We start from the raw sequence: 24821 nt of genomic DNA on the forward strand, positions 1-24821 counted from the left end.
TGTAAAATAAATGTTGCATTATTTTATGAAATTCTGTGTAATATTACACTCTGAAATAAGTAGCCCATCAGTATGGGAAACCTACTTGACCGAAATGTCAAGCTCATATATGCGTTTATCCTTACAGCTTTCCATCGGTCTGACGGCCGAGTGGGCTAAGGCGCCAGTCCTTACTGATGGTGCTGGGTTTGACTCCCGTCGGTTGCAACTTTTTTTTTGTGTTTGCAAAAATTGTACATGCAATGTGTAATATTAACTGTTTATTTTGACGAAGGTGATGTGCATGCTTTTGCATGCGATTTTACCATCGGATTTTTTGCTGTGTACATGCCAATAATGTTGAAAATAAACGCTTCAAAAAGCGGCAAAAGTGCCTCAAAAATTGATATTTTTGAAATTTTTGAAAAAAATAATGATTTGGTTATACAATAGAGATAGTTATTAATCTACTAAAAACGATTATTTTTTCGTTGAACCCAGTCTTAATTACTGCGAAAAAAAAATGCTTAAAAATAAAATTAAATGATTTTAAGCAAATATATATTATCTACCGAAATGTTATTAAAAATCTCTAAGAATTATACTTCAATAGAAAGGATTAGTGTAGAATGTAGGTTTTTCTCTAAATTGATTTTGAAAGTATTATTTTGTCAATAATTTTTATTTATATTTCACATGCGGGCACCAATTCAAATCGCCAAATGGCCCACGAGGTTAAGCTAGCTGACGATCAATGGTATAGGTCGAAGCCGATCGCAGACGTAATATTTCGAGTGAGCTTTGAGCGACATAGCGTAATCCAGCCTCCCTTGAGCCGATTGAAATGAGAGGGAGAGCAAAGAGAGACTATTCAGTAGCGATTAGTGTGGAAGTGACAAATGGTAGGAAACGGTCAGAGCAGTTTTTTATCGCGTTCGATGTGCATTTCCTGAAAAATAAAAGTTATCAGTGTACAAAAAACAAACGTTTTTCCTGAAAATCGATTTCTTTGATTTCGCTAACCCACTGCAGTGCACTGGTGTTAAGGATTATTCTTTTTTCATACGTTATCCAACTTTAGCCTTCGCAATCTTCCAAGTCCAAGTCACCTATCCACGTCTCTACCTTAGCCAGGCCTGGTAACTTAATATCTTCGCCTTCACAAGCCAACCAAACCCCCACCGCCCGAACCCGATGGCCGCGTCTTCAATCCAGACCAATTTAAATCGACCCTTCGACGATCGTCGCCACCCAGATTTGCAAGTCAGTATCAGACGGTCATTCCAGCAGACGACAGCTCACCATGGACAAGTGGTTCGGCAAAGTGGCCCTGGTTACGGGCGCCAGTTCGGGAATTGGCCACGAGACTGCGCTGGCCCTGGCCAACGCCGGCATGCTGGTCGTCGGAGCCGCTCGGCGGGTCGAGTTGGTTGAAGCGTTGGCCAAGCAGGTTAGTTCCGGGGTTGGTCGAATCTACGCCCGGAAGTGCGACGTGGCCAGCGAGGAGGATCTGCTGGCCACGTTCGATTGGATCCGGAACGAGTTGGGCGGGGTTGATGTGTTGATCTGCAATGCTGGGGTGTTTCGGTGTAACTTTGTGACACGTGAGTTGGGTTTGAAGATTGTATGGAGTAGTTTTATGGGAAGGAAATTCTCTTCGTTACAGAGAGTGATACCTCGGATTTTCGGGACACGTTCAACGTGAACGTCGTTGGAACTTGCATCTGCATCCGGGAGGCCGTGAAGCAAATGAAGGAACGTGGTAGTTCTGGGCACATCTTCATCGTCAACAGTATTCTTGGAAAGAAGATTCCGGATGTGTCAGTACCGATGTACGGGACATATCCAGCCTCAAAGTACGCCCTGGCAGGACTGGCCGAAGTCGTTCGTAAAGAGTTGATGTACTTCAAGCTACCTGTCCGGTTGACCGTATGTCCTAGATTTTACCTTCTCAAATCTTCTCGCATCCTGAAGTCCAACCTTTTTTTCAGAGCATTCATCCCGGAATGGTGCAGACGGACATGATCAAGGTGTTTGATTCGGCCCTTGCCCAGAGACTTCCAAAACTGGACGTCGGGGACATTACGAACAGCATTTTGCACTGCTTGCAGGCTCCACTGGATGTTCACGTAAGTACAAGACCTTCGCAACGTAATTAATACGACGCTAATCCCGCTTATCGGCAAGTCGGCGGTTTGGGGGTTGGGGATTCGATTTCAATTCGTCGCCAACGTCGGGAATCAAAATCTGTCGAACGGAAAGGAAACGGCAACGAAACTCGGCAATAAACTTCAAGTTGAGGTTTCTGTCTGATTGAATTACATGTGCGGTAGAGGGTTTTCAAAGAAACAAGTTTCACTTCGTGGGAACGTGATATTTCCTAATGAATCGTATGTGGCTTGCCAAAGAAGGAATGAAAGTTTATTTTCCAATTTGATTGAAATTTGTTTAACATAAATTCTTACTTATGCTTCTCCATGAGCTGAGAATTTGCAGTAACTTTTGACATTTGTGTTCACTTGTGTTGATTATCTTATGCCTTGACTGAAAAATTCCACTGAAACAAACTGAATTTATATTTCTAACATTATTCCTCTCTTTTCCCAGATCGACGAGCTAACGGTGATGCCAGGAATGGTCCCAATCCCGTAATAAAACTATAAATTCATCTCCAACATGCACCACACCGGACTCCAAAACTGACCCAAAATACCCTCCAGGGCAGCAAAACTACCATGCACCTCCACCACCTGAACCGCCAATGCATCAGAGAGTGCAATAAAATCGGTCAACTGTATAGAAGCGCCGTGGTGGGCGGCGGGAAAACCACAAAAATGAAGCTCCATTTCATTAGTTACAGCCAATAAAACCAAACCGACCTTCTTTACACTAACTAACAAACTAGCTGCGAGGGGCTACCGATTCCGGATGATGGTTGCAGTTTAGTACGTATACTTAACCACCCTGCAAAGGTGGAGAAATGGGCAAGGAGATGTATGTATTATGTGCACTTTATAACTGTGTATATAAAACTGACCATTGACTGTTGTGTGTACTCTGGCACTAATAAAAAAAACAGGACTTGATTCGATTATTACGTGACCTCAGTCAATAAAAATGAAGCATTTCAATTGACCGAAAACCCGTTTGGCCATCGTTCTTATGACTCAATGTGGCAAGGTTTGTGGCAGCCAGCTCGGACGCGGGAAAGGATTGGATTGAATTAGCTATAATTTATGTTGGACATTTGCCGACGGTTCTTGGTTGTGGTCCCAAAAGAAAGTAACAATACTACGTTGGGATATGGATGGGCGGCGGCTGCCCTCCATTTGTGCTGATTGACTTGCTAATTTTTAATTGAGAGCAATCAGTTTGGTTCGGAGCCAACGGGTTTGGATTGTGGATGACAAATGAGTGCCTTTAAGTTGGTGGGAAAAAGTATTATTCAATATTTGGCTTTTGATGTTCCCAAGTAACCATAAGCACTAAATCAAAACTCTAAGTTCACCCTAACTAAACTTTCTCAATGCTTTGTCACTTTATAAAGTCTTTGAAAATGTTTTGACACCAAACTTTGGCAAAGTTGTTAGTCAGGTTTGCATAGAAAAAAATGTTTTTTGATTTTTTTTTTATTTTACATGTGTTCAAATTTGAAGTAGCTGCTTGCAGTGAAAGACTGTGAATTGCTGAGATTTATTTTTTAAATAACTTAAATGAAAAAAAACTGAATTTGTAATTGTTATGTTGTTTTTCTTATGTTTAGAAATAGCTCCGTTTTAGAGTTTTTAGATTTTTTTATTATATTTTGTTTCAAATTTATAAAAGGTTGGCAAAAATTTCAGATTTTTCCTATTGTGAACAATGGATATCCGAACATACTTTGCGCAAATATATAAATTTTGCAGAAAAAAATTCACTGAACATGATTTTTTCCAAGTGTTGCAATATAAATATAAATCATGTTCATAATTGGAAATCATACATTTTACTAAAAAATATCAAAGAACACAATTCATGTTCTTTTGATATAATTTGTGGCCTGTACTTGAGCAATGAAAGATTGGATGAAAAAACGTTAAAAAAAGAAGAAAAAATTCTCAACTCACCTTTTTTATCGCGGTGAAAATGGTGAGACTTTTTCTTTAGTTATAAAATAATTGAAAACAATTATATGTAACTTGAAAGCAGCGCACATGATAAGGCTGGTACAAATTTTAATTTTAAAGTTTTTGTCCCCCTCAATATATGAATGGAAATAAATTTAAGTGGAATCAGTTGAAATCAATTTAAAATGCATTCCCCTGCGTTTAGAATCATTTTTGTTTGATTTGATTTGATTTTTTTTTTTTATTTTTGGATGTTGATTATCGCAAAAAGTTTTTTTTTGCTAAAACTTTTGTTTTCGTCAATTTTTTTTTTTTTTTTTTGAAACTAATGATTGCAAAACAACTGAACTAGTGTAAAATGCATTTTAAAACACTTTTTTCATCCAAATGTTGAAACTGTGGCTTATTATTTCTATATTTAAATCTTTTTATTATTTTGAAATGGGTAGAAACCTTCGAATTTAGTGCCTTTGTCAGTAGATGAAATATCTTATTAAATTTGCTTAAAGAAAATTAAAAATGAAATTGTCATGAAAAATCTTTTTTTTTATGAACTGTTACCAAAATTTTATCTTGAAAACTTCAAACAAAGCAATTGTGGATTTTGAAATGAAACATTAAACGCATTTTTGCTGAGATTCACTTGACATTATCAAATCAAATTCCCACATTTTCAGTAGAGCAATTCCAGCTCAAATCAGGAATTTTTCTGGTACTTTTGTACCCGACCCTCTCCGATTTCAATGAAAGTTTTTAGACATGTTATCCTAGGCCTATATAAGCCATTTTTGTGTATATGGAGCCAATAGCACTTGAAAAAAAAATTTGAGAAGGGCGTAAGGTATTTAAATATTTTTGTATTTTGCAATTTAAAAATTACTGTGTCTCGAAGCCATTGCGTCGTATCAAAAAGTGGTCCAAGACAAACTTGTAGGAAATTGGATGGGCTTTCTGAAAAAAATACACTGAAACAAAAATACACGCCACTTCTATGAGATTTTTTGATTTTTAAGTCTAAAACTTAAATTTAAAGGTGTTGTCACGATTTTTTTTTCGTTAAAATTTTTTGAGGAAATAGCCTAAGATGTTACCAAAAGACTGACGAAAAATGCAGGATGAAATTGGATGTAAGGGCTTACAGTTATAAGCTTAATTACATTGTTAATAACTGAAAAGAGAATATTTTTTTCAGTGTGGTAGAAACCTGGATAATAAATTAGCTTACGTAAATATCAAAACGAGTCAAATCAAAAAGCTGTCAAAGGCAAACTTATGGGAAATTGGACGAGCTTTCCGGTAAAAATATTTACGAGACTGAAAAACCAAGTCTGTCATATAGAAATTGCCCAAAAACCACCAAAAAACCCATTTTTTCATCATTTTTATTTTTAAAACCGCTGTATCTTCCCAAGGATTGGACATAGGACAATGGTCAATATGGAGACTTTTATGTAAAATTGTCTGGGGAACCGATTCCCACTATGGGTTTTTTAAAATTTTGACGTTTAGACCACTTTTCAAAAAAACAGTTTTAGTAAATGATTTTTGTATTTTTTTAGGAGAGACATACCATCCTGCATTTTTCGTCAGTCTTTTGGTAACATCTTAGGCTATTTCCTCAAAAATCAAAAAATCTCATAGAAGTGGCGTGCATTTTTGTTTCAGTGTATTTTTTTCAGAAAGCCCATCCAATTTCCTACAAGTTTGTCTTGGACCACTTTTTGATACGACGCAATGGCTTCGAGACACAGTAATTTTTAAATTGCAAAATACAAAAATATTTAAATACCTTACGCCCTTCTCAAATGTTATTTTCGAGTACTATTGGCTCCATATACACAAAAATGGCTTATATAGGCCTAGGATAACATGTCTAAAAACTTTCATTGAAATCGGAGAGGGTCGGGTACAAAAGTACCAGAAAAATTCCTGATTTGAGCTGGAATTGCTCAGTATGAAATTTTATAAGAATCACATTGTAAGCCAATTTTTTTTCAGTAACAAATTTTAGTGCAACTTTGTATAAAGATTCATTTGAAGAAAACACTGAGGAGCGGCCGTGGCTGACTGGTTACGGTGTTCGCTTTGTAAGCGAATGGTTCTGGGTTCGATTCCCATCTGCTCCCAACGAGAAAGTTAAGAACACATAAATTTGAAATGAAGAATATGGTTACGGTGTTCGCTTTGTAAGCGAATGGTTCTGGGTTCGATTCCCATCTGCTCCCAACGAGAAAGGTAAGAACACATAAATTTGAAATGATGAATATGAACGAAAAATCAAAGTCGCTCGAGGCGGAGTTCGAACCCCCGTCCTTTGGATTGGTAAGAAAAATGCTAACCTTTAGGCCATGTCGACTTGGTGAACTTGGACTGGAATTAGGAATACTGTTACAGAGAGCGAGTTGTGGCGCTATAACCACGGCAAATAGTGTCCAGGGCATTCGTGGAAATACAATGTCCCATCCCAGAGGGTCCCGGAGTACCACACTTTCTTAGCATGGTGCTCCCAACAAATACAACCAAAATCTCGGAGCGTATGGTGGTGTGTCCCCACGCTTCTTCCTCCCCTGTCGATTCAGAATTGTGTTGTTGTTCGAACACTCCGTGCTCAAACTCAACCCAATTACGAGTCCTCTCTGCGATACGGCTTTACGCAGTAGGCCTGGCCGCTTTAACGCTTGTGTTATTTCAATGCATTCCGATGCAATGGCGCACTACAAATGTTAATAAATGACAAGAAGAGTGCTAGGCGGCATCTAACCTAAGGCACTCTCCAGGATCCCTTCGAAAGATTGGCTGCGCTAGGGTCTGATTAGATTAGATTAGTTTCATTTGAAGAAATAACTGATTCGAAAAAAACGGACCCAACGCATGTTTTAAAAAATTTCAAGAAACAAGCGGTTCAACAAGATTTAATTTAAATTCTATCAATGTCACCCCAGTTTACGGTAACAGAGGTAATTTTTCTAATTTAAAATTTCTTTCAATCAAGGAATAATCGCAAAAAAATCATTTTCGCTTGCAAACTTTCTTTACCCGCGTAAGAGAGTGGAGGCAAATCACGCGAAAGAAAATCGCACCCGAACTTCTCCAAAAAATCAATCTGTTGATGTTTTTTTGTGAATTTCATTGTTAGCACCACTTGAAATTATTTATTTCGCTTTGTTTACACTCATTGCCCATCTACAAAAAGTGACCGTTCATTTTTAGACTTGTGACGTTACACATGCAAGTGTAGTAGTGAAAAAGATGTTCCGCCGAATATTCAAGACGATGATTTTGTTTTAGATTCCTTTTACCGATCTTTCGTGCGCGAGAGAGGAGAGCCACGCTCCCTTCGGATTTTCTCTCTTGATGAACGTCCAAAGATTTTCTGTTGATGATGATTATTCCATCGCTGCTTACAATAAATATTTTAAAATTTAGAATGTTAATAAAACTCTTTAGACGAAAAATTTCATGTATGAATACTAAATATACCAGCAGCTTCGGTTAAACGAAAAGAGGTACCTGGCCAAGAAAAGGTTGAGAACCGCTGCTGTATAATGACAATTAGAACAACCATTTGAAGCATTTAAATGAAGCTGATGTCTTTATAGAGTAAAGCTCACAACACTAAATCAACTTCTAAAATGCTTCAAAACTTTGACATTACTTTTTCTGTTTTAAGCCATTAAATCAAAATTAGTGGATGCATTTAAAGTTTTGCGGCTTTATCCCTAAACGTAAACAACGTCAGATTAAAACATATTTAAAAAATAACTTCATTGTGTTTTTATTGGATTGAGTACAAAAACAGCATTATTTATAACTGATTGTCTTAAACTTGAAGTCACATTCTGCAAAAAAAAACAGTATTTAAAAAATAACCTAGTGTGACGTCACGGTCTCACGAAAACATCAATTTTCCTTATTTTAAATCTTTGCATGGCAAGATCTCAGCAACTAAGGATCGTATCAACAAAGTTCAATTAAGCAAAGTAAAGATAATTTATTTAAAAAATATTTTTTCCAAAAGTTGGCAAACATGGGCGCTAATTTGAACAAAATAAATAACTGAGACTATTTTCAAAAAGGTACCTAAAATGGCTATAACTTGAACACGGTGCACTTTATGAAAATTTCACAGAAGTCGACGGTAACATTTCAAAAGGCATCATGTACATTTTGACACTTTCTGGGTTATTGCATATTCTGAAAGTACTCCTAATAAGCTACCTATCCACCAAAAATGAGCAAAAGTTACTTCAGTAAAGTCTGTTTAATCATGATTTTAAATAAAGTAACATAAACAAAATCTCTGCCATCAGCAGTCCCTGTTTATATAGCCCTGTCAACCTGTCAAACAAAAGGCTACATAAACCTCGTGACGAGAAAAAAAGCAACATGAAAAAAGCGCCATGTACATTCGGCGAAGAAAAACGAATCATAACAAAGCGCCCCCCTCAGTGACAGCAGGGTGATATCGACGTTGGTGATTTCAAAAGGAGTTATGTTTGTTTTTCACAAATAAAATTACGGAAATAATGTTTTATTGAATTTGGATGATCAAGTATCAATAAAAGCAACGTTGTTCATCGTTTGTTATCATTAGAACATCTTTTTTTGCTTTTATATTAAAATGGGAATTGAAAATGGATGCTCAACATTCAAATGCGTTTTTCTCAAAACGCATGGTTTGTACATGATGCTTTTTGAAATGTTGGCGTCGAAGTACTTTTTGATTTCAAATTCAATTTTACATCGAAAAATGAGGTTGAAAATTCTTGCGATCAACATTTTCATTTTTTGAAAACATTAGTGTTCAAAATGTTAGCGATTCTTTGCCCGTTCTGGAAAAAAAATCATATCAGAAAATAAAATAAAAATAAAATGAGTGTTTTTTGCAAATCATGTTTTAGTGACAAAAACTAAATTCAAAAATCACCACAAAAAATACCGTCTATCATTTTTTTCAGTGTAGTCCTTATCCATACCTACACCCAACCGGCGGTCGCATGATTTTGATGCATGGCAGCATGAAAGTATATCAGAATCTGCATGAAAACTGTCCTCATGCATTTTTTGCGATATAGGGGTATGACATTTTTGCCCGTTACCGACAATGGAGCATTTCCATTCGAGCAGTTTTTGCTTTTTTCTACAATGTATTTCTTACGGAGCGAACTGTCAAAAACTGCTCGACTGCGGGTGCTCCATTATCGACATTACCGACGGCAGATTGATTGTATTGCTGAAAAAAAAAACCTTAACAGAACGAGGATTAAACCATCAACTTCTGGGTTGCTGATCCGACACGCTACCACCGCGCCATGGACGCTTGATGAATGATGAGGGACAGAGCGCGAACATAATGTTCTCTCTAGATTGTTGCTCGGGGACGCGCCAGCATTCTATGTGTTGGTGAGAACTGCAGATCGCTGACGTGTTTACACGCGGGCAAAAATGATCTATGGGCTTGCTGCAAAAAATGTAATAAAATATAACATTTTCTGCAGCAAATTCACTGTTGCAGATTTTGAGATATATTTTTCGTTTGGGTGTACAACTTTGCCGAAGACACCAAATCGATCAAAAAAATCCTTCAAAAGATACAAATTTTTGAATTTTTTTATATCATTTTTGTATGGACAGCTGCCAAATCTGTATGAAAAATTATGTATGTATGTATGTATGTATTTGAACCACCGCCTTGGCAGGACTTGGCCATGACCACAGTATATTTCAACTGAGACGGTTCGGTTATTAACCACCATATATCTCAAGAACCTTTGAAGCGTATACCTCTCTCTGACTAACGATTTCTTCTGAAATTGTACGGACAAAGATCGGTAATGCAGATGACTCGGGCCAGGCAATCCACGACTCCCTCGTCCAGTTCATGAGTATATGAGATGGCCCTGGGCTGTTTTGAGACGGTGTTAGTAGTTATATAATGGATTGATATGTTATACCTTGTGACATTATTTCGCCACTACGGATCAATTCAGTTCTAGAGCATTAACTTCATGATGGCCGACTGGTTAGCGTCCCAGACCATCAATTCAAAGGGTGTGAGTTCGAATCCCACTCACCTAAAGGTTTTTTGTTCATATTTAAAGTTCAATTCCTGATTCCAAATTTCAAGGGAACCGACCGGGATTTGATCCCTGAACCTTCTGCATTCGAGGCAGAAGCCGCAACCATTAAGCCACGGTGCCGGTCCAAATCTGTATGAAAAATTATATGGACAAACTAATGATGCAAAATGGCTTCTTTGGGCATACCGAAGGAACCAAAAAAGTTTGAGCCGGATTAAAAAAATACAAACAAAAATCGAATGACCGAAATCTTCTTATTCCAAAATGTCAAACTTACGGACCCAATCCTGCAACTACCTGATTGTCAAAAAAATGTTGTAAATATCTTTGAAGACAGTACTTTAAAGGATGAATAAAAAATCATATCGATAGTTCATTGAGTTTTGAAAGATACTACAGTCGACTCTCTGGCTGTCGATCTTCTCGATATCAATATTGCTCCATGTACCGATGAATTCTTCAGTCCCTTCAAACTGCATACTACGATTGTCTTTATTCCTCGATATTTTCTCTTGCTTGAAGGATCTCTTCCTCGACGGTTCCTTGGATTCTTTTTGCTTCAAATATCTATTCCGGTTGTCAATAATTTCACTTTCTCATGGCTTGCATAGACATTTTTTTTAGAAACGAAGCTTTGAAGGCTGTTTGACATTTCTTTGTTTTTGTTTGCTGGGCGTTGCCATGATTCCCTCCCATAGCTGGTTATGAAGAAAAAACAAATTTCAATCGAGTCTTCATTTTGCATCGTTCTGTAAACTGATTCTTCTCTTCCTCGACGGTCCCTTGGATATTGACAACCAGAGAGTCGACTGTAAAATGTCTGTACGAAAATCTTGGTGCAAAAGTTCTGATTAGAATTAACGCCTGAACTAACGCAACCCGCACAACTCAAGCTCCTCAGTCAAATTCACAACTGATAAAAGCTTTCGCTAACCGAAGCCTCTCACGGCATTGCCTACTTTCAGGAGCATTCTCACGTTTTAATTTTCTTTTGAAGCACCCCTCGTACGCTTTGTTTCCCTCACCGACCGCCGGGATGGCGCCACTTTCTACGCGAGTTCCACGTCAAACTGTCAGCCGCTCTTCGCTCATCCAACCAGGGATGCCAGATTGTTTAATTTTGCGGAGTGTTTGGCAATTTGATAATTTCGTTGGATTTGTATGAAATTCGACAGATTGAGTAAAATTTTGATTTAAAAATAATTTAAAACGTTGATTTTATTTCAAATATTGAGTTTTTGATGATTGGCAGTATGATCAGACAGAACTATCAATCATTTAAAAAGTGACATTTCCCACAACTCAAAATGTCTAGCAACACTGCCCATGACGACGACAGTCAACCAAAGAGGAAGGGTAAACGAGAGAGAGCAGCAACGAAGAAGAAGAGCGCGCTCTCCATCATCATCAGCAGCCAGCGCCAGCCAGCCAGCGAGAATTTCGTTCGGGGTGAAGACGTTTTTTGCCAGCGAAATTCGTAGTTTAATTAGTGGTTCCAGCGCGGAAAACACTCCCTCACCACCGGAACCAGCTGCCGCGGCCATCGTGCGACGCCAGGTGAGTCCCGGACGGGGCCCGATCGCGACGGATTTGGTGTAAAATTTGCCTCAAAAGAGTAGTGATCGTCGTCAGAGTATTTCGCCACCCCACCACCCCCTCTGCCTGTGGGGAGGTTGCGTTGACACCTCACACCTGTCGGGGCCACCCCAACAGCAGCAGCGCGGCCAGGTATTTCGTAAAGCAGACCGATTGCCCAAAATCTGCTAGCTTCGCAGAAGCCACACGCAGCACAGCAACTCCACACCAAGCAGGCCATGGGGTTGAGCCAACTTCTTTGTCGGGCCAATCAGACTTGATTCTTCAAGGATCTTGTTTGCGCTTCATGGCCTGCCCCGTGTGTCTTCTTTGTGTGTGCCTCGATGAGAGCTTATCAAACAACAAAAAAAAAGCAGCAACCTCAGAGTAATTGCACTGCGTAATGCTTACGCGATCGGGTTCTGGTCAAGCCGTGACGGGGCAAGTTTTGGGCGCAGCCTGCTAGAAAAGGGCCTGATTTTAAGAGTGTCATCGCCCCAAATTCAAGAAGCACCTTGTCGTCAGACATGCTAATGAGAACATTATGAATTTGTGATCTAGTCGGCGACGACGCGTCAAACTTGTAGTAGCAGTCTAGGTGACTGCGTCAAAGTAGACACTGCCTCTGGAAAATGGGGTAAAGGTCGCGACGTAGCATACGTAGTAGGCCAGCGTGAGTTGTAAATATTTGATAGTGGAAGACATGGGAAAGAAGCTTCCTGCTTGACGTGTGCGGCAAAGTGTTGGCTGTGGAAGTAACTAATTACAATGCAGACTAAGTGGTCAATTTTGGATGTTTGTTTGTGTGACAAAGGTTAAGTTGACGAATAACTTTTAACTGCTTATCTTTTGGAAATCGAAGTTTCTCGAACAAACTCTGTTACTTGAATCTGGCGAACCCTCATAGAGCCCCTGCTTGGTTCATGTCTCCGCAATGCTTTCCAAATCTGCTGGTTTGCGTCCCTGATAAAGTGTCTTTGCGATCAACTCTCTTTAAATTTCAGAAAGTTGCCAAGCAACATGAGCGCTTCCCTATCACCGACGAGAAGGTCAAGTATCTAGAACTCATCAATCTTTCCAACGAAAAAGCACTTTCCTAACACGGATGTGAGCTTCAAGTATCTATGCATGATATTTTGATAGAAATCTTGCAAAACTTGAAATTTCAAAATCTAAAAAAATTCAACCAATAAGATCAGCTGTAGTAAGGAGTTTCCCTTTTCGCCCTTTTCGTTTGAATGAAGCATGGAAGGATTGTTTTATCAACAGCAGAAGGACTGCTCTTGTGTTGATAGCGTGACAAAACGGGTCATGAAGGATTCATTTGACGTTGTTGAAGATTGCCAACAGGCCCCTGGAAAGCGGAGAATTTACACAATCTTGGAAGCGAATTTTGGTGATACCGAAACCTAAAGTACCGAAATCAACATTTTGGCAATCTATAAGAAGGTTCTGGTTTCCGAAAGCACCACTCTTGTGAGTCTGCACTCAACTTGTTACTGTTGAAATGGAAACTGGCCATTGAACAAGGCCGATCCAAACTAAAATCAGTACTACGTCACTATGGTGTACGCGGTTCAGCTCTCAAATGGTTTAGCAGCTACGCGGTTAGCAGGACACAGGCGACTCGTTACAGCGGTTCTTCGTCATCGGCCACGGCAGTAGATCATGGAGCTCCTTGGACCGCTTCTCTTCTTTTTATATATCAACGACCTGAAGCAAGCATTGAACCAAGTAAACCTTTTCGCCGATGATACAGTACTGTTTCCGAACCGGAAATAGCTTTGCAGAATGGCTGAGATGGAAGAAACTACAGCTGAATGTCAGCAAATTAAGATGAACGACAAAACGACGGCATAATCGGGAGGGTCAAGACGATCCAATAACTCGGAGTGATGCTGGAATAATAACTGAACTTTAATGACCACATTGACTGCAAATTTGGAGTGCTCTGCAGAATAAACCGTTTCTGGACGACTGGAGCCAAAATAGACGTGTACAAATCCCTAATTGCTCCTCACTACAACTACTGTGTCTCCATCTTTTATCTATCAATGACCTGCACTGAGACGAGTTCAAGTAAACCTTTTCGCCGATGATACAGTACTGTTTCCAAACCGGAAATATCTTTGCAGAGTGCTTAGACGGGATGAATGCTGAGCTAGCCAGGTTCACCGCATGGCTGAGATGGAAACAACTCCTGCTGAATGTCAGCGAAACAAAATGCATGACAGTGACAGTGTTTGATGGGGCAAGGACATCGAGAGGGTCGAGACGACCGCGGAGTGATGTTGGATTAAAAACTGAACTTTAATGACCACATTGACCACGCAATACGGAAAGCAACTCGCAAATTTGGAGTGCTCTGCAGAATACGCCGTTACCTGACGACTGAAGCCAAAATAGACGTGTACAAAGCCCTACCTGCCCATCACTTGGACTCTTGTGCCTCTGTCCTGTTTTTCCGAAACTCTTCAACAACTGAAAAGAATGCAGGTACTGCACGGTAAAGTGATGCGACTTATTTTGAGATGTGACCGTTTAACACCAAGGCCAAGCATGTTGGATTGTCTCCAGCGGATATCTGTTCGTCAAAGGATCGAGTGCATTACGTTAATTTTTGTGTTGCGTATGACTAAAGGGATGGAGCTGACAATCTCAAATTGCAGATGTGCTACTGAAGCATTATCGGTACACATCGCATGCGAGCACTTTGGAGGCCCAATATGGTGTAAGCTGATGATCAAAAGTGACGCGATTCTGGCTGCAGTGTTAACCATATGTGTGTGGAAGCTGTAATCTGAGTGATAGACAAAAGGATTGGGCAAGAGCGCCTTGAGATTGTTGAGTATCCCTCGTATAATGACTAGTCAAATGACAGCATCAATACAAGCAGAAAAGACCGAGCTTGCGCTGAAGTCGGCCTCTTTGACCGCTGAACCGATCAATACCTTTATTTCTCTGCTCCGCAAATCACCTCGCATCTCCACTTCCCCGATTATTTGAGAGATGAAGTAGGATAGGGACGGATGGGCATTAGGGTGTAATATCAAAATCGATTTTCCAGCACAGCAATTTTTCAGTTCCTTTTGGGGTCCTAAACAACTCCCCAAAGTTTGAGAATTATTGGCTCAGTCCTCACATTGCGCAAAGCAATTCAATTTTCCATACAAATTTGTATGGGAAAAATCATTTTTTTGAATTTTCATATTTAAAAAATCCACGTTTAATGCTATATCAAAACCGGCTTCATATTCGGATGCTCTGGAAGATGCTCTACAACTTTCCCGAAGAGAGTATGGTGCTAGCTTGCTCCTGAAAGAAGATACAGCGTCCTCAAAACTCGTCTAAAACGTGCATTTCGAGCAAAAAACACGTTTTAGACGAGTTTTGAACACGCTGTATCTTTTCATAGGAACAAGTTAGCACCATACTCTCTTCAGGAAAGTTGTAGAGCACCTTCCAGAGCATCCAAATATGAATCCGGTTTTAATATAGCGTGAAACGTGGATTTTTAAAATATCGAAATCCAAAAAATGTTTTCTCCATACAAATTTATATGGAAAATTGAATCGCTTTGCGCAAAGTGAGACTTATCAATCGTTCCCAAACTTTAGGGAGTTGTTTAGGACCCCAAAAGGTACTGAAAAGTTGCTGTGCTCACTAAATTTGAACAACTTTATTTTTTTCCATACAACCATATTACACCCTAATGGGCATACACGAAAGTAGAGTAAGATCAAAGGACAATCTCAATAATAGACGATAGAAATGTCGAAAGATACCTGCTCGTAATCCAATGCTACAAATACTGTGTTTGAGTAAGAGGTGGGCCATCCAATGATAAAACCGTCAACCGTATGTAAACCTGAATTTTACGTCGGTGTTAGGGAAGTTAACGGTTTCAGAGAAATTACTTTGTTAGGTACCGCCACTTAATTCATGATAACAATAATGATTTTTTAACCATACGTTCTGAATTATCGCGTCCTTGCCACTTAACCTTTCAACTTAATTGCTAACCTCTGTGTAAACATAGCGTACTCTTGAAACTCAGTAATGTCAACCACTGTTGAGCTATTTTTAACTCAAAACAAATGATGTAAAAATTATTCGAAACGCTGCTTTCCCTTATGCTCATCTTTTTTTTCATGCCTCTTTTCCTTCAGCTACACATCACTTCGCTCTCACTCATCGTCGACTTGCCGTCTGTTAATTGTGCGCGGCGCGAATTATTCTACATAATAAATCAGCTCGAAAATGTTCATCTGGGACTGGTTCACCGGCGTGCTCGGCTATCTGGGTAGGTCTAACACAACTCTACAACAAAAACAAAGTTTGTTGATTAACTCGACTCGTAATCTTAAAAAAAAAAAACGCAGGTCTGTGGAAAAAGTCCGGCAAGCTGCTCTTCCTCGGTCTGGACAATGCCGGCAAGACGACGCTGCTGCACATGCTCAAGGACGACCGGCTGGCACAGCACGTCCCCACGTTACATCCCAGTAAGCATGTTGTCTCGTTTGAGCATTTCCGTGGCTAAATGTTCTATTGTTTTCCAGCGTCCGAGGAACTGTCGATCGGTAACATGAGATTCACCACATTCGATCTGGGTGGTCACACACAGGGTAAGTTGCGACCTTCAAAACCCCCATTTTTTCCCCGTTCTGACCAAAACAATTCCGCCCGCTGCAGCCCGTCGTGTCTGGAAGGACTACTTCCCGGCGGTGGACGCGATCGTGTTCCTGATCGACGCGTGGGACCGCAGCCGGTTCACCGAGAGCAAGAACGAGCTGGACTCGCTGCTGACGGACGAGGCCCTCTCGAACTGCCCGGTGCTCATCCTGGGCAACAAGATCGACAAACCGGGCGCGGCCAGCGAGGACGAGCTGCGGAACCACTTTGCGCTGTACCAGCTGACGACCGGCAAGGTGAGTTCGGGGTGCATTTACGCTACAGGGATGTTGGTTTGGACGGGTGCGGTGCACGGCGAAATGCAGTAGGCTTGCTTCGATACTCGATTTCAGCGTGAACGGCTCGAATCTTTGCTAAGCAATTCATACTGAACTGCAGTATTGCTGTTGTTTCAAAGCTTTTTCCACCATTTTAAGCAGTCAGGATGTTTATAACACCATTTCTTCAACGTTTTTCAGGGAAAGGTTGCCCGCAACGAGCTGCCCGGTCGTCCGCTCGAGCTGTTTATGTGTTCCGTGCTAAAGCGACAGGGTTACGGCGAGGGTTTCCGCTGGCTCGCACAGTACATCGACTAATAATGGGGTCGCGTCACCAGAGAAGTAAGCGAAAGGAAGAAAAAAAAACAAAAGCAAACAATAGAATCAAGCAAAAAACCGGAAACAACGCGAGAGTAGGGCGACAACGATGATGGAGGGAAAGAGCGAACCATTGCAGCCGCTGAATTTAAGGGCAAATGTGTTGCCAGAGTGGGGGGCGTTTTAGGGCGTTAAACCAAGTGGGGTGGGGTTAAGAAGTATTTAGGGACGAGTGATATTTAATAAAAACTGAGAAAATAGTGAATCCAATTGGAGCAGCAGCTTTGTTCAGCTCTACAAACACACCGGACAGAATTCTGTAGCGACGTCACATTTTTCAATACTTAACAGGAACCAAATTGCGAGTTTAGGCAGAATTCGAGATCAACACTCTTGTACTATGCTATATTTGTAATATTTTTTTTTTCGTTAGTTTCTGTTCGTCTCACCACTTGCTATGTACGTTTTCATGTTCTTTTCGTTTGGCTTCAAACAGTATCGCGAAACCACTTCCAGGAAATAAAACAAAAAGTAATAGACAAATTTTAAACAAAACCATTTCACACCGAACAGTAAGCTAAAAGACATGCGTTGTGCATTTGGGGTAGAAGAAGCAAACAATACATGCAACCATCACCGATCAGATTTGACATAAGAATGAGGCAAGCGACCGGACGACCACGCGCGTCGGAAGGACAGTAAACAACCCGGAAATAGTGTATCTACCAATCAAACAACAGAAGAAGGAAAAAAAAACAAACTCCAGAATTTTTAGATATAAAAAGAACTATAATCCGTACCGTGTTGGCGTTTGAGGTGTTTGCATGTCTAATCCGAAACAGTCCCTAGAAACCGTTGTGCAAACTTTCAATATCCATGCAACATATGAGGTTCCCCAACACAGACGTAGGCATAATGAACCGCATGCACTTACTACCGGATCCTTAACAGCAAGCTTCCCATGCGCCAGTGCCAACGCACACCGCGGGTTTGGTTTTCTAGCTTCGGTACGTGCCTGAACCCATTTGTGTATTGGTATCTTGGTACATCGTACCAGCGCACCACGACACTCTCGGCTCGCCCCATCGGTTTTGTGTCTGGCACTCACCCATGGCATGAAACCAGCGTGCCGTGGTACGCGCCGTGGTATTGAACCCGTTTTGTACCGCCAGCGCGTACCACGGCACGTACCTCGGCTCGTATCGAGTGAAGCACCTTGGTTCATACACTGGGTTCATGCCATGGGTGAGTGCCAGACGCAAAACCGACGCGGCGAACCGAGAGTGTCGTGGTGCGCTGGTACGATGAACCAAAATACCCTCGGTTTGTGTGAGTCGGGTACGGGTGTAAACCGAACAAAGCAGGCGCAAAGCAAGCCCGAGGTACAAGCGAACCGCGTGTACCGCACGGTGCAGGGAAGCTTGCTTAACAGTGAAGATGTTCTTTTCACGGTTCAAGATACAAAAGTGTGGTTCCTGTTACGGTGTGATCATTAAAAGACATTTTTCCCAAGTGTGATTCTAAATAAAAACGCAGAGCGCTTCAAGCTGACAACATTTCGAGCCAAACATTTCATTAGGGCACAAAACCAAAACGTAAACATTCGGGATTATTCCACTATTCCATTCATTAGTACACTCCCTACATGCCCTCCAAGAATCAGATTGATAACAAACAATTTCCTATTGAAAAAATCAAAAACACAAAAGGGCCCATAACAATGTTCACTCCGAACCAGAAAAAAAGTTCAATTGTGCCCTTTTATTTTTCGTTAGTTTTTCGTAGTTGAGGAACTTTCTATGATATAAAGTGAACTTTTCATACATTCTTAACACTAATTCACTTCAAAACAACGTTTGGTTTACGTTTCACCAAGGATTTCAGCAGAAAAAAACTTCGTCGAAACACAATATTTAATACGGTCCCGCGGATGCTGTTCAGTGCACTTTTGAAGAATTTTTATGTTTCACATGCCTTATTCTCACCATTCGATCACAAAACATCACTAATTAACATAATGTTCCCTGAATTCCTCATTATTTCTAACTGAACAAAAGGTCCCATAAACATCATTCAAAACAACAATCCGGTGACAGCGCTTTAGTGCCCTTTTAGTTCTCTTCGAAATTGCATTTAGAAAGGGCCCATTATGAACAGCAGTTGGAAAGCTAAAAGGGCCTAATGACGAGATTTTTTAAAATTATGAGTTTTATTGTGAAAATCAACATAAATTAAGAAGCAGTAAAGCAGAGTTGAGGATAATTATGTGTTTTATCGAATCATCAGTAAAAATACCATCAGTCAAGCTTATTTTTTAAATAGGAATTGAAACAAGTTGTCCATTTTTTGCAAGCGATTTTCTCGAATCGCGGTTTTTGCTTTTGTGCCCTAATGAAATGTTTGGCTCGATTTGTGTAGGTGTAGGTTGGAGTTCATTATGCAAAATAAAAAAAAGTCCCACAAAACAAAGACAGAAATACCTGCTGCTGACCGACTGTAATCGTTTTTGAGGCCATGGCACCTGTATGAAGCCCTTCGCAGGAAAGCAAATCTTACATGACTGGGGACCAGCGGCCGAGATAGATAACCTGGCTTTGCCAAAATAAACCCAATGATTCGGACGATCGTGAGGACTTGTGGGCGCTTCACGGATCAGTTGAAGTAGGTACTTGAATGTTACGTCCGTTTTAGAGAATTCGCAACCGAAAAAAGTCAAACAACGTTTTGGCGAGTGCCGTGGAGGCTGTGATAAATACTCGAATTTAAAACAGCATTTTCTCGCAACAAGCCATACAAACGCTTTATTCAGAACCAAACCAACCAACGCCGGTACAGCACGTCATCATTCGGGACTCCACAGCTTGAAGGTCCGGTCGTACGAGGTGGTCGCGATGTGCTGCGAGTCGGGCGAAATGTCCACGCTCATCACCTTGCTGTCGTGGCCGGACAGCGTCTTGAGCGGCTGCCACGTCTTGTTTGACCAGATCTTTGCCGTGTTGTCGTAACTTGAAGTGACCAGGAAGTGGCCGCCGTTCTTCTGGTACTTGACGTCGGAAATGAGGTTCGTGTGCGCCGGAATCGTGTAGACCGGGTTGCGCCGGCGAAGATCCCAAATTTTGCACGTGTTGTCCTGGGATCCGGTCACGATGTGGTAGCCGTTGGGGGAAAAGTCAACGCCGTAGATGCCACTCAGGTGACCTTCGAGGAACATGATGCAGCGACCGGTGCGGAGGTCCCACACGCGGCCAAAGGCGTCGAGGCCGCCGGTGACGCAGACGCTTCCGTCGATCTGGAATGCGATGCAGTGAACGGCTTTGGCGTGACCCTCTTGGTGCAGGACTTCCTGCTTCTGTTCGAGGTCCCACAGCCGCCAGGACGAGTCGTAACAGGCCGTTCCGAGGAAGCGTCCCGAAGGGTGGAAGGCAAGCCGTGCCACTCGATGCGGCACGTGCCCGGTGATATCCGCGACGGCTTCTTCACTGTCAAACGACCACAGCTTGACGGTTCCATCGTAACACCCTGAGGCCATGGCGACCTCGCCCTTAGAATCGGTGGCGACTCCGTTCCGGAACGCGATCGCACTCACGTAAAACTGATGACCGCGAAGCGTCTGCACCAGGTTGCAGTCCGGAACGGACCAAACCTTGCACAGCGAACTCAACGAGGACGTCATCAGCAGCGTGGAGTCGTGGTTGAAGCTACAATTGGTGATTGGCCGCACGTCGCCGACCTGGCTGCACATCGGAGCCAGCGATTGGATCCGCTTCTGCAGCTCGACCATCCGGCCGGCCTTGGTGGCACTGGGCAGATTCAGCTGTTCCGACGCCGCGTCCAGCCGTTCCTTCGCCCTTGGCAGCGAGTAATTCGCCAGCCAAATTCGCGCAATCCGCAACGCTTCCGGTCCCTCGTGGTACCACGTCGATTCCTGTTCCAACTTCTGCGACTGCGACTGCTTTTTGTCGTCATCCTTGGAACTCTTTGTCGGAATCGCACTCTCGCCCAGCGCGGCCAACAGCTCCTTCAACCGAATGCGCCGCTCCGCCGGCCCCTCCCCAAAGTAGCAAATCGGCTCGTTCAACGCTCGCAGGTTCCGCTTCACCTCCGAATCGTCCGTACTGACGTGAATCTGCCGGGCCTTCTTCTTCCGCTCAAACTCCTCCAGCAGCGCTGCCTTATCCTTCGAGACCTCGTTCTCCAGGTCAAAGTAATCGCTGGAAGTGTAAATCTGGCCAATGTCCCCGGAGGAACTCCCCGATGGGCCACCCGAGTCCGCCATCTGGCGCGCCCGTTCCGAGTCCTCCAGCGAACCATAGTGGATGGTGCGGGGCCGCTTTGCAAACACTAGCTCCTCGTCGTCGGACATTTTTCGAACCGTTGGCGTTCCGGATTAACACTGTTTCCTTTGAAGAATCCGCACGCGCGTCTGTTTCTGTACGTTTATGATACGATTTTTATGCTGCTGCGCTGGGTGGAGATTCCGAAACGAGGTGGTAAACAAAACAGCATAAACGTCAGACGAAAGGTGTCACTACTCGCCACCAGAGGGCAATCCGTAGAACCTCGCGACCTTGAGCAATCTTGGCGAAACGTAAACAAATTCGTACTTTGTTTCGCAACACGCTGGACGATCCAGAGCGCGCGCGTCCGGTCGTCCGCGATTTTTCAAAATTTGAAAAAATGTTCAAATTAGCCAACAAAATTCAGTATTTCTCCAGCGTTCGCCAATTTCACTGCAGTTGCGTGCTCGGCAAAGGCCTCAAAAAGCAGGGCACCATCCTGAACAAACTACTCCACGGCAGTGACAAGGGAAAGCGAAAATGGTACGCGGACAAGAACGCCGTACTGGCCACTCCGCTGGCCATCGCTAGCAGCAAGGGCCAAGGCAAAGAGTCAACCCGGCGAATTAACGTGCTGAACAAGCTGTTTATGGAACAGATCACCGACCTGATGGCCACCGGCGAGCACTCGGAGGAACTGGTCGGGTACGGGATTCAGATTTCGCGCGTCAAGGTCAGCTCGGACTATCACGGAATCAACGTGTTTTGGTTCGCGCGGGACAACCAGCACGACATGGACATCGGGCGGTTGCTGAAGCGAATTTCCGGCGGGTTGCGGCACGAGCTGTCCCAGCTGAGGCTGATTGGCCAGGTGCCGAAGCTGAACTTTGTCAAGGACAAGACGTACGGGTTGACGGCGGATTTGGACGGGGTGCTGCGGAGGGCGGATTACGGCGAGGACTTTGTCCCGACGGATCGGACGATGATGCTGAAGAGCGAGTTCAAGCTGCAGGTCGAACTGCCGCGAACCGTTCGGAGTGAAATCGACAAGCTGGAGGACGAGATTGACTATCCGGTGGAGGATCAGCGCACGCTGCCGGCGATGCGGAACGACATCCTCGGGCTGGACCAGGAAGCGATAATGGGCAAGATTAAGCGGTCGCTGAATAGGAATAAGCAAGCATGGCAGCAACATAAACAGCAGAGCACGACTGATTTAGAGAAAAAGCGAAGGAACCGGCGCAGTTTAAAAGTATTTCGTTAGACAAAATACGGAAGCGAATCTGGATCCGACGAGGTCGTACCGGGGAGATTTGGTTGTGCCGGAAGATTCGGTTGCGGTGAGCAGCGAGCTGGATCGCAATGATAGCGATTTTATCATTGAGGAGTCGGATTTGGAGGGCGGGACGAAAAAGTGACCGATCGAGAATCCAAAGAAATTAGAGCAATAAATTCAGCATAGCAAATTTAAAAATTCTTCTGAATGATTTTGAGAAATTCTCCCATTTTGTTGTAGCAAGATGGTTGTTCCACGTTGCTCGGTTCTGAGCTGCAGCTCTTTCTTAGGTCCGCCTCGATCTGATTTCCCCATCGTGCACGCTGTGCTCCTGCTCTTCGGCCTGTGCCGCCATCCGGTCGCGCGCGGTCAAAGAGCATCCTGGCTTGGTCCATTCTCTTGCTCGTGCGTCCTCTTGCCGCAGCGTCCAAAGAGAGGGCAACCGGTCTAATCAGTGTCTTGTACAGGGTCAGCTTCGTGGCGCGTTTCATTCGATCAGATGTCAAGGGGTCTATACAAGCCAGATGACACATGTCGCCATTTTGAATTTTCTTTGTGCTAAAATTTAGTGCTCATTTAGTGCTATTTAGTGCCCTTCACCCCATATTTAGTGCCCCCATAGTTTGCATACAAATCGCCATACAAAAATTTGAAATACAAGCCAGATGACTCATGTCACCATTTTGATTTTTTGTGCTAAAATTTAGTGCTCATTTAGTGCTATTTAGTGCCCTATACCCCACATTTAGTGCCCTCATAGTTTCCATACAAATCGCCATACAAAGTTCAAAAGTCAAATTTCAAATATCGCCATTTTGAATGTTTTTCAGTGCTAAAATTTAGTGCTTATTTAGTGCTATTTAGTGCCCTATACCCCACATTAAGTGCCCTTATAGTTTCCTTACAAATCGCCATACAAAGTTCAAAAGTCAAATTTCAGATGTCGCCATTTTGAATTTTTTTCGTGCTAAAATTTAGTGCTCATTTAGTGCTATTTAGTGCCCTACACCCCACATTTAGTGCCCTCATAGTTTCCATACAAATCGCCATACAATGTTCAAAAGTCAAATTTCAGATGTCGCCATTTTGAATGTTTTTCAGTGCTAAAATTTAGTGCTCATTTAGTGCTATTTGTTGCTCTATACCCCACATTTAAAGCCTTCATAGTTTCCATACAAATCGCCATACAAAGTTCAAAAGTCAAATTTCAGATGTCGCCATTTTGAATGTTTTTCAGTGCTTAAATTTAGTGCTCATTTAGTGCTATTTAGTGCCCTATACCCCACATTTAGTGCCCTTATAGTTTCCTTACAAATCGCCATACAAAGTTCAAAAGTCAAATTTCAGATGTCGCCATTTTGAATGTTTTTTCGTGCTTAAATTTAGTGCTCATTTAGTGCTATTTAGTACCCTATACATCTAATTTAGTGCCCTTATAGTTTTCTTACAAATCGCCATACAAAGTTCAAAAGTTAAATTTCAGATGTCACCATTTTGAATGTTTTTCAGTGCTAAAATTTAGTGCTCATTTAGTGCTATTTAGTGCCCTATACCCCACATTTAGTGCCCTTATAGTTTCCTTACAAATCGCCATACAAAGTTCAAAAGTCAAATTTCAGATGTCACCATTTTGAATTTTTTTTCGTGCTAAAATTTAGTGCTCATTTAGTGCTATTTGTTGCCCTATACCCCACATTTAGTGCCTTCATAGTTTCCATACAAATCGCCATACAAAGTTCAAAAGTCAAATTTCAGATGTCGCCATTTTGAATGTTTTTCAGTGCTTAAATTTAGTGCTCATTTAGTGCTATTTAGTGTCCTATACCCCACATTAAGCGCCCTCATTGTTTTCATACAAATCGTCATAAAAAGCCTTCGGCTAAGTGCAAGTATGAGGCTAAAAATGTTTTTTAGTTAGAATTTATACTTGATTTAACATATTTCCACACTGGAATGATTTAACATATTTCCACACTGGAACGATTTAGTGCCTTCGACTAAATGCAAGTGTTGGGCAAAAAATTATATTTTCTTAAAATTCAAACTTGATTGAACATATTTTCACACTGGAATGATTTAGTGCCTTCGACTAAGTGCTAGTATCGGACTGAAAATGATATTTTCTTAAAATTCAAACTTGATTAAACATATTTTCACACTGGAACGATTTAGTGCCTTCGTCTAAATGCAAGTATTAGGCAAAAAATGATATTTTCTTAAAATCTAGGCGATGACCAAGAATGCAGCACGGCGAAATGAAC

At 42.0% G+C, this 24821-nt stretch overlaps 4 protein-coding genes across 4 annotated transcripts; 3 read left to right on the plus strand and 1 right to left on the minus strand.

Annotated features, from left to right (window-relative positions):
* The first annotated feature begins 1189 nt into the window (after positions 1-1189).
* LOC6044840 (farnesol dehydrogenase) lies at positions 1190-3097 on the plus strand. Its single transcript, XM_001862255.2, has 4 exons — positions 1190-1583; positions 1646-1908; positions 1971-2108; positions 2587-3097. Exons 1-4 carry the CDS (start codon positions 1283-1285, stop codon positions 2629-2631), a joined length of 747 nt encoding a protein of 248 aa, XP_001862290.2. The 5' UTR covers positions 1190-1282; the 3' UTR covers positions 2632-3097.
* Positions 3098-11548: 8451 nt separating this feature from the next.
* On the plus strand, positions 11549-17806 carry LOC6044846 (GTP-binding protein SAR1). Its single transcript, XM_001862256.2, has 6 exons — positions 11549-11722; positions 15910-16043; positions 16123-16242; positions 16300-16365; positions 16433-16668; positions 16891-17806. The coding sequence occupies exons 2-6, from the start codon at positions 16001-16003 to the stop codon at positions 17005-17007; spliced, it is 582 nt and encodes a 193-aa protein (XP_001862291.1). The 5' UTR covers positions 11549-11722; positions 15910-16000; the 3' UTR covers positions 17008-17806.
* A 1974-nt stretch (positions 17807-19780) lies between these two features.
* LOC6044847 (U4/U6 small nuclear ribonucleoprotein Prp4) lies at positions 19781-21500 on the minus strand. The gene has a single exon (XM_001862257.2). It carries the CDS (start codon positions 21368-21370, stop codon positions 19850-19852), a length of 1521 nt encoding a protein of 506 aa, XP_001862292.2. The 5' UTR covers positions 21371-21500; the 3' UTR covers positions 19781-19849.
* Positions 21501-21598: 98 nt separating this feature from the next.
* On the plus strand, positions 21599-22758 carry LOC6044848. Its single transcript, XM_001862258.2, has one exon. The coding sequence runs from the start codon at positions 21685-21687 to the stop codon at positions 22546-22548; it is 864 nt and encodes a 287-aa protein (XP_001862293.2). The 5' UTR covers positions 21599-21684; the 3' UTR covers positions 22549-22758.
* The last annotated feature ends 2063 nt before the right edge of the window (positions 22759-24821 follow it).

The sequence above is a fragment of the Culex quinquefasciatus genome, chromosome 1, assembly GCF_015732765.1.
Source record: "Culex quinquefasciatus strain JHB chromosome 1, VPISU_Cqui_1.0_pri_paternal, whole genome shotgun sequence".
Classification (NCBI taxonomy): Eukaryota; Metazoa; Arthropoda; class Insecta; order Diptera; family Culicidae; genus Culex; species Culex quinquefasciatus.